The 13,129-nt window shown below is 36.1% G+C and overlaps 1 protein-coding gene across 2 annotated transcripts; it reads left to right on the top strand.

Annotated features, from left to right (window-relative positions):
• Positions 1-7,604: 7,604 nt before the first annotated feature.
• LOC112008332 (protein IQ-DOMAIN 17) lies at positions 7,605-10,142 on the top strand. 2 transcript variants are annotated; one of them, XM_065768431.1, is made up of 5 exons: positions 7,605-7,871; positions 7,982-8,275; positions 8,374-8,619; positions 8,838-8,975; positions 9,092-10,142. In XM_065768431.1, exons 1-5 carry the CDS (start codon positions 7,791-7,793, stop codon positions 9,890-9,892), a joined length of 1,560 nt encoding a protein of 519 aa, XP_065624503.1. In that variant the 5' UTR covers positions 7,605-7,790; the 3' UTR covers positions 9,893-10,142. The 2 variants fall into 2 exon arrangements, with proteins under 2 accessions (XP_065624503.1, XP_023896432.2); XM_024040664.2 differs by lacking the exon at positions 7,605-7,871 and having other exon boundaries at positions 8,050-8,275.
• The last annotated feature ends 2,987 nt before the right edge of the window (positions 10,143-13,129 follow it).

Below are 13,129 nucleotides of genomic sequence, written 5' to 3'. Positions count from 1 at the left end.
CTATTGGTACATAGGTAAATAAGGGACCAATCCTATGGAGTATCGAGCCATGTGGGCCAATAGGATGAGGTTATGGTTCTATAAATAGTGGACTGTAATCTCATTTCTATTCATTGAATTAAACCTACCAAATGGCTTATTTAGGAGCAGAAAAGGGAGACAAAATGGAGGGAGTCAATAATTTTCTCCTTCAACCCACTAAAACTCCTCAAAATCGGAGAGAAAATCCAAGTGAAAATAAGGAGTTGGTGTTTTGGATGAAATTGACAAGCCATGATTTATATATATATATATATATTTTTTTTTTTTTTTCTGTCTTTGATGCTATCATTTGATGTTCCCCCCCCCCCCTCATCCTTTATTTTTTCAACATTATTTTTTGAGCAAAAATAATGTTGAAAAAAAAATTGTGTTCTTGAATTTCTTGTGCTTTTTTTTTTTTTTTTTAAATGAGTGCCCATTCATATACAAAATTTTAATAAAAACACAATATTTTTTAATTTTATTTTATTTAATAGGGACATAGTAGTAAATTTATATAAACTTTATTTTTTATTCTCTCATATTTATTCTCAACAAAATAAAAGATTTTCCATCATTTCATTTTTCCATACATTAATTAAACCTCAAGAGAGAAACTAAAATATTTTCTATTCTCTCATTTTTTCACCCCTAACGAAATGAAGCCTTAAAGTTCATAATTGTTTTCATTTTTTTCCCTTCATGTGTTATTTGTTTTCATGTTGTCTCTTTATATTTCAAAACTTTAATTTTGACCTTTCATGTTTGATTCAATTTTCTATTTAACCTTTTAAATTTCAAAATTTTCATTTTCATAAATTAAGGACTAAAAGTGAAAAGTCAAATTAAAAATTTTTAAATGTAAAAGGCCAATATAAAAATGAATCAAATATAAAAAGACTAAATTGAAAATTTTGAAATATAAATAGAGTTGAATTGAAAACAAATCCAAAATTTAACAACCAAAAATATACTTTAGGCCATTTAAATTTCGTAGAGATGTGAAGTGAGTTGGAATAACCTTCCTCAACTAACAAACAACTCTAGTACTGTAATCTAAACTTGGCCTGGCAAAATACTAAAATCAAGTAAGAAAAACAGTGTCCCAAGATTCCTACAAGTTTGGGCAACTGGAATGACCCAACGAGATATTGACCAAATGAAAAACGAGACCAAGATGATGATCCACAGTTTGACCAGTCTTCCAAAATAAAAGTAACCTGCCAACTAGGATCCCAACAATGACTTGATAGTATTATTAGTCTACGAACCACATGATTTGATTTGAGAAAGATGTAATAAAATAATTGATAGAAATTGAGGACCACCGTGGGTGATCAACCACTGGATATGCTCTACTAGTTTCTGCCAGCACGTGACAGAATGAGAGGTGGCCAGTTGTTTCTGAGCAGAAAGTGAGAAGCACAAAGCCTTTTTTTTATCCAGTAAAAGAAAAACCAAAAAAAAAAAAAAAAAAGGGAAAAAGAAAAGGGCTTTTGGTTTTGTTTGGGTCCTTTTAAAAGCACTTTTGGTTATTGTGCAAACCATCAACGTGCTCTCGTGCCTCTCAATTCTCAACGTTCTCCTCGATATCACTCAGTCGGCCACTGCTCCTCCCCGACCCATTTTTTTTCTCACGTCCTCACTATTCTCTCTCTCTCTCTCTCTATATATATATATAATTATAAGATAATAAATACATACATATATATATAAAAGCTGCTGATGTACTTTCTGACACCTCCATTAACTGTAGTCCATGACCATGACCGCAGAAAGATCACTAAACCACATGCTCTTTTATAAATGTAGATTTTAAAGCATCTAAATCAGTTTTTTTTAAATATTTTGTCTTTTTTACACTAAAAAAAACATTCTTCTTTTATTTTACATTATTAATTTTACAAAACATTAATATCAGTTTATTTATTTTACAAAATATTTCAATAAAATATTCATTCTTCTCAATTTTTTTATTATTTCTCTCAACTACCCTTACCTACATACGCACGCTCTCTCTACTCATTTTTTTGAACAAATCACCTTTCTCTATCTCTTTCTTTTCTACCTTCTCTCATTCTTTCTCAAAAACTACTAACCCAAATCAGTTCTTCATCAGGTCCTTACTTCACCGGCCAATCTAAAACCTTTCTTCACCAGCCGATCCACGAACCAAGCTTTGGCGACTCAAAACCAAGCTCTGGCAAACCAGATCGTGTCTTCACCGGCCGATCCACGAACTAAACTCCACGACCTAGATCTTTTCTTCACCAACCGATCCACGAACCAAGCTCCACAAGCACCAATATATCTCTCTGTTGGTTTGTCTGCGTGGATTTGTTTGTGTGTGGGTGTGTTTTTGTGTTGATTTGTTTGTGTGGATGTGTTTGTATGTGGGTGTGTTTGTGTGCATATAAGGAAAAGAAGATGAGGAGCTGAGGTCGTTGTGCATAGAGAAAAGAGAGAAAAATTGGTGCAAACGGAAATTAATAAAATAATAAATACACAAGCTACAGTACCTGTGTAAATATACATAGGCACTGTAGCTCATGGAAATATATACATAATTTTACACATTTTTACACCCACTGATATGGGTATTTTTTTTTTGCTCAAAATGTGTAAAATTTGCATTATAGTTCTCTTTTAAAAGACTTTAGATGATTTGATGTGGATGCTCTTAGTAAAGGTTACAGATGACCCCATTTCTTTGCCCAAAGATAATTTAAAGGCTGTAGCCAAAAATAGCCTGTTTTTTTTGTGTTCACAGCGGAGGGACTTGGTCATTCTTCCTTGATCTGTTTCGTACTAACCCTCTTATATGTTAACCCCCCCAAAAAAAAAAAAAAATGCAAAACTCACATTCTATTTTTTATTTTTTTTAAAATCAAAATTCATTTTAGTTTTCTAATTTTGTTTTTGTTCATTTTAGTACTATAACTTTCAAGCTTATTCAATTAAGTTTTTTTTTATCAATTTTTGTTAACTGTTGTGGTTAATTTTCCAACTTTTAAAATTTTTCTTCAAATTTATTAAATTAAAAAAAATCAATTGTGTGGGTCAAAATGTACTTCTTAGTAAGAATTACTCAAATGAACATCACAAGTAATAGTATGGATCAAGAGTTTAATAAGGAAAAAGTAAACTCCAAATGGATTGCGATAGAAAACTCCCCGGTTGAAAAATATTATCAATATCCTTGGAAGGCCCAAGGAGGCGTTGGATTAATACAACTTTTCTCTCTTACTTTCAAGTTCACACTTAACACTTATTTTTCTTACATCTTTATGGATCACTTGTTAATTTTTTTTGACTCCTGTACAGTCCATGACCCGCCGGCCCGACCAAACCGCCCGAAACCCGATCATCTTCACCCGAAACCGTCGGATCAAGGCTTGTTCACGGTCGGACGCGGGTCGCCGGCGCAAGCACCCGAGACCATCGGTTCGAGTTGCGGGTTGGCTGTCTGAGAAACCGACGAACCCGACCCGCCCGATGAGCTGTTCTTTTCTCGTCGAAAATCGCCAGGTCCGGCGAAATCACCTTCAAATCCGAGCAGATCCGGCGAGTTCTCAACCATATGTGGTGAGATTTAGCCAGATCCGGCCATTCCCAACAGATATTTCAGCGATTTTGGTGCAGATTTCGGCGATTTTGATGCAGATCCGGTGAGCTTTTACATTTTCCGGCGATGATTTGCAGATTCCGGCGATAATTTGCAGATTCCGGCGGTAATTTGCAGATTCTGGCGATACTTTCCAGCTCCGGCGACAACCCGATCTCCACCCGAACGGACCCGATCTCCACCCGAACCCAAAACCGATCCGACCGATTGACGCCGNNNGGGGGGGGGGGGGGTGGGAGTTCTGTCCCTATTTATATGAAGGGGGTACTTCCCCTACCATCCACCTATAGAGTGGATATTGCGTGTGGGGATACTTGTCCCATCTTCCACTTCCCCCTTCTTTTACACTGTGTTTGGTTGGATGGATTTTAGGGAGGGTGGAAAATGTAAGAAGGAAAATGGGTGGAAAACTGATTTTTCTCTTGTTTGGCAATGGAGTGAAAATAGAGGGAGTGGAAAACTCAGGAGAAAATTTTCTCTCCCGGGCCCACAAATATTTTCCTCCCAATCGGGAGGAAAAGCAAGGGGGAGAAAACTGCAGTGAGGCAGTGTTACCGTAATACCCTCCCACCTCATTGAAGACCTTCACCTAACCAACCCCACTGAAGACTTTTGCCCCAAATCCTTATTACGTTTTTCTCAACTTCTCATATTTTCCTTCAGCACACCGTCCACTGTTCCAGGTTCTCCTCTTTTTTTCTTTTTTCTTTTTTTCAACGTGGTTTGTTGTTTCTTATCCTCATAGTATACTCCTCATTTTCTTTGTAAGGGTGTAATGTTTGGGTTGATTTATTCTTAATATGATCTTGATACAATTTATCTTATAATATTACTTTTTTACTATTATAATATATTATACAGTTAGATAGTGGTCAATATTTTTTTTAATTAAATTTATATGTACATTATTGTAATTTTTATATTATAATAATAAAAATAATAATATAAATTTATATATATAATGTGGTAAATTTTATATTATTTAATGAGTATAAATAGATGTATTTCTTACATATTATGTAATTAGAGTGTAATAGTCAATTTATATAAATTACATTTTCCATCATTCTATTTTTCTCTCCAACCAAACAAAAGAATTTTTCACCTTCTCACTTTCCACCCCTCCAACCAAACACATAAAGAGGGAAAACTAAATATTTTCTATTCTCCCACTTTTTCATCCTCTCACAATTTTCTATCATCCCACTTTTCCACTCCTCCATCCAAACGGACCCTTAAGGTCAAGATGAGTGGAAAACAGGATATTGTGCATTGTTTTGATGGTCATTCAGCAAGTTAATGTGGCATTGCTGTGGGTGGATTGCAATTAATTTGGAGGGATTGGTTGCTTAACTCTAACTCTTCCTTCTTTAGGCCTTCAGATTTGTTTGCTCTTTGATCCATTCAGTCCTTTCTCTACCACCACCCCCCCCCCCAACAAACAATAATTATTAAAATATTATTGTATCACAATAATTATTTAGAGAGAGAGAGAGAGAAGAACCACCACAATCTTTGGGCTTATGGTTCGCAAGGGCATTTTTTGGTTGGTTACAAGGGTGATGGGATTTGGTGATTGAATTTTTAATTTTGTTGCAATTATGGTTGCGATATTGCCATGAGAGACAAATGCTTCCATGACTCCCATTCCATCTTGACTATTCAAATTTGCATTTTTTTTTTTTAAGTAAAACTGTTCTCTTCGAACGGTTGGAGGAGGCAAGTTCAATGCAGGGACTCATCTCTTTAAAAGACAAGATCTAAAGACGGTTATTTTTTGAAATAAGTTTCAAATGGTTCTATTTTGTTCCTTTAAAAAAAAAATTATTAAGTAAAAAAGGCCCTGAAAATTTAGTTAGCATTCACGTGTTACAATTGAATTTTATCACGTAGTTAGTTATTTAAAAAAAAAAAAAAAGTGAGGTTAGTATAAAGTGAAAATTTAAATAAATTATATCTAAAAAAATAATGAACTTTTAAAATGATTCAAAATACCAAATAAGCAAACTTTTTCAGCCAAAAATGCTAGACGCACTGAAAATGTTCATAAAATTTTCACCCTCCTCTCAAATTTGTACTGCAATGGGACCTTAGGTGATGTAAATGCTTGTGAGAGGGAAGTAAAAAAGTCTATGTATTTTTTTGGTGGCTCTAGCACTACGCAAATAATTATTATTTTTCAGGTGTATACATCCAATTCTCTCACAACAGGTTGTGCCCATACACTAGTAGGTCTCACGCGTAATATGTTGTAAAAGGCTATGTGTATACACTTGAAACTTGACATGCTCTCTTCTAACATTACTTATTTTTATTTTTTTAAAAGAAAATAAGTGGACCTATAATAACCTATTCTCACCTGTAAATTTATGTAATTAGAGTACAAACTTGATAAGCCCACTACTTCAAACTATTTACGTGCTCAAGAAATGATTTCATTAGTGAAGGCTTGATCATTATTTTGTCTAGTACTTCTCACAATTTTAAATTCGAAATCTAGAAAATTCAATATATTTTGACTAGAAAAATATAAGCAATTTTTTTTAATAATATGAAAAAGAACATTATTGAAAGAAACTTAAATACTCAAAACTAGGGCTGTCCATGACCCGCCCGGCCCGACCAAACCGCCCGAAACCCGATCATCTTCACCCGAAACCGTCGGATCAAGGCTTGTTCACGGTCGGACGCGGGTCGCCGGCGCAAGCACCCGAGACCATCGGTTCGAGTTGCGGGTTGGCTGTCTGAGAAACCGACGAACCCGACCCGCCCGATGAGCTGTTCTTTTCTCGTCGAAAATCGCCAGGTCCGGCGAAATCACCTTCAAATCCGAGCAGATCCGGCGAGTTCTCAACCATATGTGGTGAGATTTAGCCAGATCCGGCCATTCCCAACAGATATTTCAGCGATTTTGGTGCAGATTTCGGCGATTTTGATGCAGATCCGGTGAGCTTTTACATTTCCCTCCGATCCGACCGATTGACGCCGGCGGTCGGTCTCGGGTCAGTCTTCTGTCCACCCGACGCCGGCGGGTCGGGTTCGGGCTGGGTCGAAAACCGACCCGGCCCGACCCGTGGACACCCCTACTCAAAACGATGGAATAAGAACATAAACAAAGGTCTACATTGTGGATGCCACAATGGTAACGTTAAAGTGGAGGAAGCCACTGTGATCACTCTATTCTACCTTTTTATTTAGAGCCAGTAATATGACAATGATTTAGCGAAAAAAATCATGTTTTATATTGTTTAACAAGATATTGTTATATTAGCATTTTACTTAAAACTTAATATATATATATATATATTTTGAGAAACAAACACACACACAAGAGAGAGGAAAATGAGTTCTCACACAAAAGTATATTACAATTCCACTCAAAACTCAATATATTCTACTACTCCTAATAACATAATATTATTCTTTAAATAAAACCAAAAATATGATATTTATTAAAATGTTATCTTATGTGATTAGATGTATTTATGTTTTACTAATAATATGATGATGTAGAATGTTTTTTTAGAAGATGTAAACCAAAGCATTTACACCAATTTCCCATAAAATTTAATCTCTTTTATTTATTAATAATAAAAAAGTCTACATACTGAAAATATAATCAGATTTGAATAATTTATGAGCACTGGGAGAATAATTTATGAGCCTTATCAAAAAAAAAAAAAAAAAAAAATTTATGAGCTGATTTTTGATGACATGAAGCGTGAGTTCAGCCCCACAGAAACTTTGCTATTGCGTCCAGGAACACATGCAATCATGCAATGCAATAGATAGATTCTTTCTCTGCTCATCTCAACAGTTAGTACGTCAGTCTGCAGTTTCATCCTCACTCATATTTCCCATATATTTTCCTTTTTTTTTTAAATTATTTTAATTTTAAAAAAAAAATTATTTCTTGATAAATGAAATGCTCTCAGACTCAGACTATTATACTCTCTCTTTCTCTCTCCTATCTCTCTCACACACAAGGAAACACCTCACATGCACGGTTAAAGAGGTGGGCGCTATTGTACAAACCAGAGAGCGCATCATCTTTCTTTAACTATCAAAGTTCTCTCTGGTCTTTGTCATCTATTTTAGCAGCTTAGCTGTAAATACAGCTCGGATTTTTTTACCTCATTTTTTGATGGGGAAGAAGGGAGGCACTTCATGGTTAACTGCAGTCAAAAGAGCTTTCAGATCTCCTACTAAAGATGATGATGAAAAGGTCTGTGCCTCACTAAATCTCAAAAATTCAACATTCTTTCGTTCTTGATCTGTTTAACGTGTAGAAAATTGACCAAAAAAAAAAAAAAAAAATTCGTCTTCTCTCTAAAGCGAAGATGGCCATTCAGGAAACCCACAAACCAAGAAACAGTAGCACATCAGCAAACCCAGCAACCAAAGCCCACGCCTGACTCCACTGTTGCACAGGCGAACCATGAGTCGACAGCGACGGCAGCTGCGGCTGCGGAGCGAAAGCATGCGCTTGAGGTGGCGGTGGCCACCGCCGAGGCTGCAATGGCCACAGCCCAAGCGGCGGTGGAGGTGGCTCGGCTGTCCAGGCCTGCTAATCATGCTAAACAGCACAAATCTGCCATAGTTATTCAGACAGCTTTTAGGGGATATTTGGTAAGCCAAATATAGATCTAAGTCTAACCCTCTATTTTTTTTTTATAGTCGAAGAGACTATTTAGTAGCATTTAGCATTGCGTGTGTTGTACTTGTAGGCGAGGAGAGCACTTCGTGCGCTTAAGGGCTTAGTAAAGTTACAAGCTTTAGTGAGAGGTCATAATGTTAGAAAGCAAGCGAAGATGACTCTTAAGTGCATGCAAGCACTGGTTCGTGTGCAATCTAGGGTGCTTGACCAGCGTATGAGGCTCTCTCATGAAGGCAGCAGAAAATCTACATTCAGTGACACAAACAGCGTTTGGGAGTCGAGGTATCTTCAAGACATTTCAGACAGGAAATCAGTTGTAAGTTTGGTTTTTGATCCTAAGTCAACGTCTTAGTCAATGTTTTGAAAGGACTTTTCTTGTTCTATAAAAAGTGGAATGATTGTAAAACAAACCCAAGCCCCTTTTTCCTGTTTTCAAAATGTCAATCAAACAGAAATGTTTCTTATTGTGGTTTTTGACACTATTGAGATTCTAAGATTTAAGTATTTCAAAGTTAATTTGTGGGTATTTCACAGTCGAGAGAAGGAAGTAGCACAGCTGATGATTGGGACGACAGGCCTCACACAATTGAGGAAGTGAAAGCTATGTTGCAGCAAAGAAAGGAAGCTGCAATGAAACGTGAAAAGACATTGTCTCAGGCCTTTTCTCAACAGGTTTCATCCACTACTCTCTCACACTCACACTCATTTTCAATGCCTCCTCTGTTTTATTCTTGTTATATCCGTGAGTTAATTAGTCTTATCTTGAAATTTCCACACCCATTTCATAGATTTGGAGGTCTGGAAGGAGCCCATCAGTTGGCAATGAAGATGAGCTCGAAGAGAGACCCAAATGGCTGGACCGGTGGATGGCCACAAAGCCATGGGATACCCGGGGAAGAGCCTCAACCGATCAAAGAGACCCCATCAAAACTGTGGAAATCGATACAGCCCAGCCTTACTCATACTTGGCGCCTAATTTACGGAGATCAAATCAAAATCAACATCACCAACAACAAAGACCCAGTTCCCCACTCAAAAGAAATCACCAAAATCTGCACCCTCACCACTCCCCTGTCACACCCTCCCCATCGAAAACCCGGCCTATCCAAGTCCGGTCAGCGAGCCCTCGTTGCTCTAGAGAAGATAGAAATTACCCTACATCTCAAACACCAAGCTTAAGGTCCAACTATTATTACAATGGCAATGTGCATCCACATGCTGTCAGGGGTGGGGCAAGTAGTAGTGCAAGTGGTGGTTCTACATTGCCTAATTACATGGCTGCAACCGAGTCTGCTAAGGCTCGAGTGAGGTCTCAGAGTGCACCGAGGCAGAGGCCATCAACGCCGGAGAGGGAGCGAGTTGGATCGGCAAAGAAAAGGCTCTCCTTTCCGGCACCACCAGACCCTTGTAGTGTGGGAATGGGGTATGGATGTTATGGGCATAACTTGAGGAGTCCAAGCTTTAAGAGTGTTAGTGGAGCACATTTTGGGTTGGAGCAACAGTCTAACTATTCATCATGCTGCACTGATAGCTTTGGGGGTGAGATTTCTCCTTCTTCAACCAGTGACCTTAGAAGGTGGTTGAGGTGATTAATGGCGGGTATTGATGATAGGATATGAGCTTTGACTTGATGACTTTTTAAGGTTTTCAATTTAATTTGAGTGTGATAGATATGTAGTTCTGATCAGAAAAGGAGATTACCCAGATGCAGTTGGGATTTGGCGTAGGGAGTAGAGTGTGAAGTATTTATTGGATAGGTAGTTGGATAATTCAAGCGGTAATTTTTTGTTTCTTTCATATTTTTATTTGAAGTTGAAGATAAAAGTGAGGTCTATTGCATGCTCTGCTTTGTCCTGTTTTTGTCTTAACCTAGGAAAAATTAATAATAATAAATCACCTAACATCCTTTAACTTGTATACTCCAAAGTTTAACCATAAATTATTGGTAAATGTTTCCCACTATTTTTTTGACAGGAAATGAATAGAAATAAATGGAATGTTCGTTGTTTGTGAGTTTGAATAGAAAGATCATTCAGTTGTTTGAAAGCCTAAGTAAGAGAGAATAGAATAGGTAAAAAGGGAACGATCATATATCTTTATTATTGTAAAATTTCAAATTTTTATTCTATTCAAAATTGGAGGGAACAAAATCTTGTTTAATGAAATTTTCACTAAAACTGTTTAAATATATAGGTCTAATAGTAATATAATATTGTTGTTAAGTGAGTCTATTTATTTATTTTTTCTATTTTATTTCCAAATAAAATTATTTACTTTTCATTTTTTTATTTTAAAACATTTAAATAAAATTACTTTACTTCATTCAACTGCTTAAATATTTTTTATTTCATTCTATTACTTAAATATATTTTATTCAATTTCTTTACGAACTCCCATGTTAAAAGACACCTCGTGTTGCATCTAATGGAAGAAACAGAAATTAATGGACTTTGCGTCTAATGTAAGAAACAGAAATTAATGGATTTTCAGCAGCTGTTGGAGCCATCTTACATTTAACAGGCTTTTAAATTGCAGTTATATTTCAGTCGTTCCCGAAAATTGTATTGTTGCGTTTATGGGAGCCCATTTAAAGGTGCGGCCTTGCATGACAAAATAGGAACCGAAATGGGGTGCGGAACGATTTGTACTAGTCTTTTCTTCACTGAAATTCATAATGATCTTGAAGTTGATTGTTACTTATCCTCCGGATTCTTCTTCATATATAGGACAAACTACTAAAAGAACCTCCTGCACTGGCCATTATGAGATGTCCTACGAAATTGTAGCTCCGAAGTTAAAAGAGTAACGCAATAACTTGGAAATTGAGAAATCATGATGACCCGATAGTGCTCGAAAAAAAATAAATCATATTCATTCATGAAATTGTCGCACCCAAAAGTCTGAATAAGCTTTATCAAATAAAAAAAAAAATTATGGGCTGAAAACTTTTGAACATGAAACCCGTATTTCATGAACTAAGCAATACGGATTTGCAGGAGATTCCTTTCTTCATAGCAGAAAAAAGAATTAAAAAAAAAAAAAAGGGATTTGCAGGGGCTCTAAAGTCTAAACCAATAGAATATCTGTACTATTATTTACCTTTGTTTTTGGTTTTTTACATTGTTTTTCGCTACGAGTGGGCCCATAGTGAAGTAAATCGTTGGTCTAAGAATTTTTTTCAAAGTGTTGATACTTAGAATTGAACTAGCGAGTTTCTAATCAAACTCAAAACAGCCAGTTTGAGGCCGAGTATCCAACTACTCGGCCAACCCCCCCTGAGTTTATTATTTACCTTTGTTGCCACATATAAAAACCAGCTATAGCAAGATAGCAATTAATGAATTGGCAGCCATGTATGTATGATTCTAATAGCTCATAGGGGTCCATTTCAGGATCATATTTACTTGATTCTGATGGGTCATATTAGCCTATTAAGTCTCTCCTTTCTGCTGTTGGCACCATGTCATGCTTCCACTTCCCGACTCTTGCTGGTGCAGTGATGTCAGAGTCTCCAAATCCATCTGTCTGGTTTAGCTAGTCCCTATCAAAAGATATTCACTTGAGACCAAGCGAACTAATCTTTACCTAAATAACATGCATTGAGTACTTTGAGAATGAGCATGCATTAAGTACTTTGAGAAGTTTGGAGTTCATACTATTCTACTTTCTTCATGAGCTGATCAACGTCTGTCCAAAAAACCAGATATCGGAGCTTCAACCAAAAAGAGGTGCCACTAACAATTTGCGAGTGAGAAATGATGTAGTTCATTTTAAAATTTACATCATTACATGTGCAAGCAATTTTTTTTTTTATTATTATTTTTATATAAGATAAAAATTCTAATTTAGAATAATTTAATTATATATATATAAATTTATATATATGTGTATGTAAAGTTTCTTCTTGAAGATTTGAATTTCAGCCCTTACTTCCCGCATTCTACAAGTACTTATATTTATAAAGTAATTACTGTGTCAAGGGTGCACGATGGTCAAGCATTTAAAAAGAAAGATTTAGATTTTAATAGAAATATCAAGAAAGAAGGCTTTTAATTTTAATTTTGTTATAAATATTGGCCAAACCACACACAAAAAATGTGAGCCCATAGTGGACTAATTCAACCCAATATCAAAATTCTGCCCTATGCCAAGAGGCCCAAGAGATTTTATTTGGTAAACCAGAGGCCCAAGAGTTCGATCTCTTAACTTTGTTGGTTGTTTATAATAAAATGGGCAATACACAGAGAAACATTGCTAGCCCTTTTTGTCGCCAATTTCATTAGTACAGTTTTTTTTTTTTAATATTTTTTTAAAGATTCATTAGTACGGTTAGATTATGGATGTTGTGTGCTTTGTTCTTGTAAGAGCATTCGCATCAGCTCTTGTAAATTCTATGTCTATTTTACATGAAAAAATCTACTTTTTCTATTTTACACGACCATTTTTACAATATACCCACATCAGTTTATCTATTTTCCATATTTATTCAATAAAATATTCCCTATTTTACAATTTTTTATTATTACTCCCTCACTACCCCTCTCTCTCACAGACTCACAGCCACCATCATCACCGCCCAGCCACCATCACCACCATCATCAGCAACCAAAAGCCATTAACCCACACAAATCAACCAAAATCAACATCAGATCAATAGCCACCATCATCACCACCCAGCCACCATCACCACCATCATCAGAAACCAAAAGCCACTAACCCACACAGATCAACCAAAATCAAAGAAAAAGCAACATCAAATCAACCCCGATCTCCACCTAAAATCAAAAAAAAAATCATTGATCGATCATCGCCGCCATCGATCATCG

Source organism: Quercus suber, unplaced genomic scaffold (assembly GCF_002906115.3).
Source record: "Quercus suber isolate HL8 unplaced genomic scaffold, Cork oak 2.0 scaffold_934, whole genome shotgun sequence".
NCBI classification, from domain to species: Eukaryota; Viridiplantae; Streptophyta; class Magnoliopsida; order Fagales; family Fagaceae; genus Quercus; species Quercus suber.
This window is presented reverse-complemented; position numbering and strand designations above follow the sequence as displayed.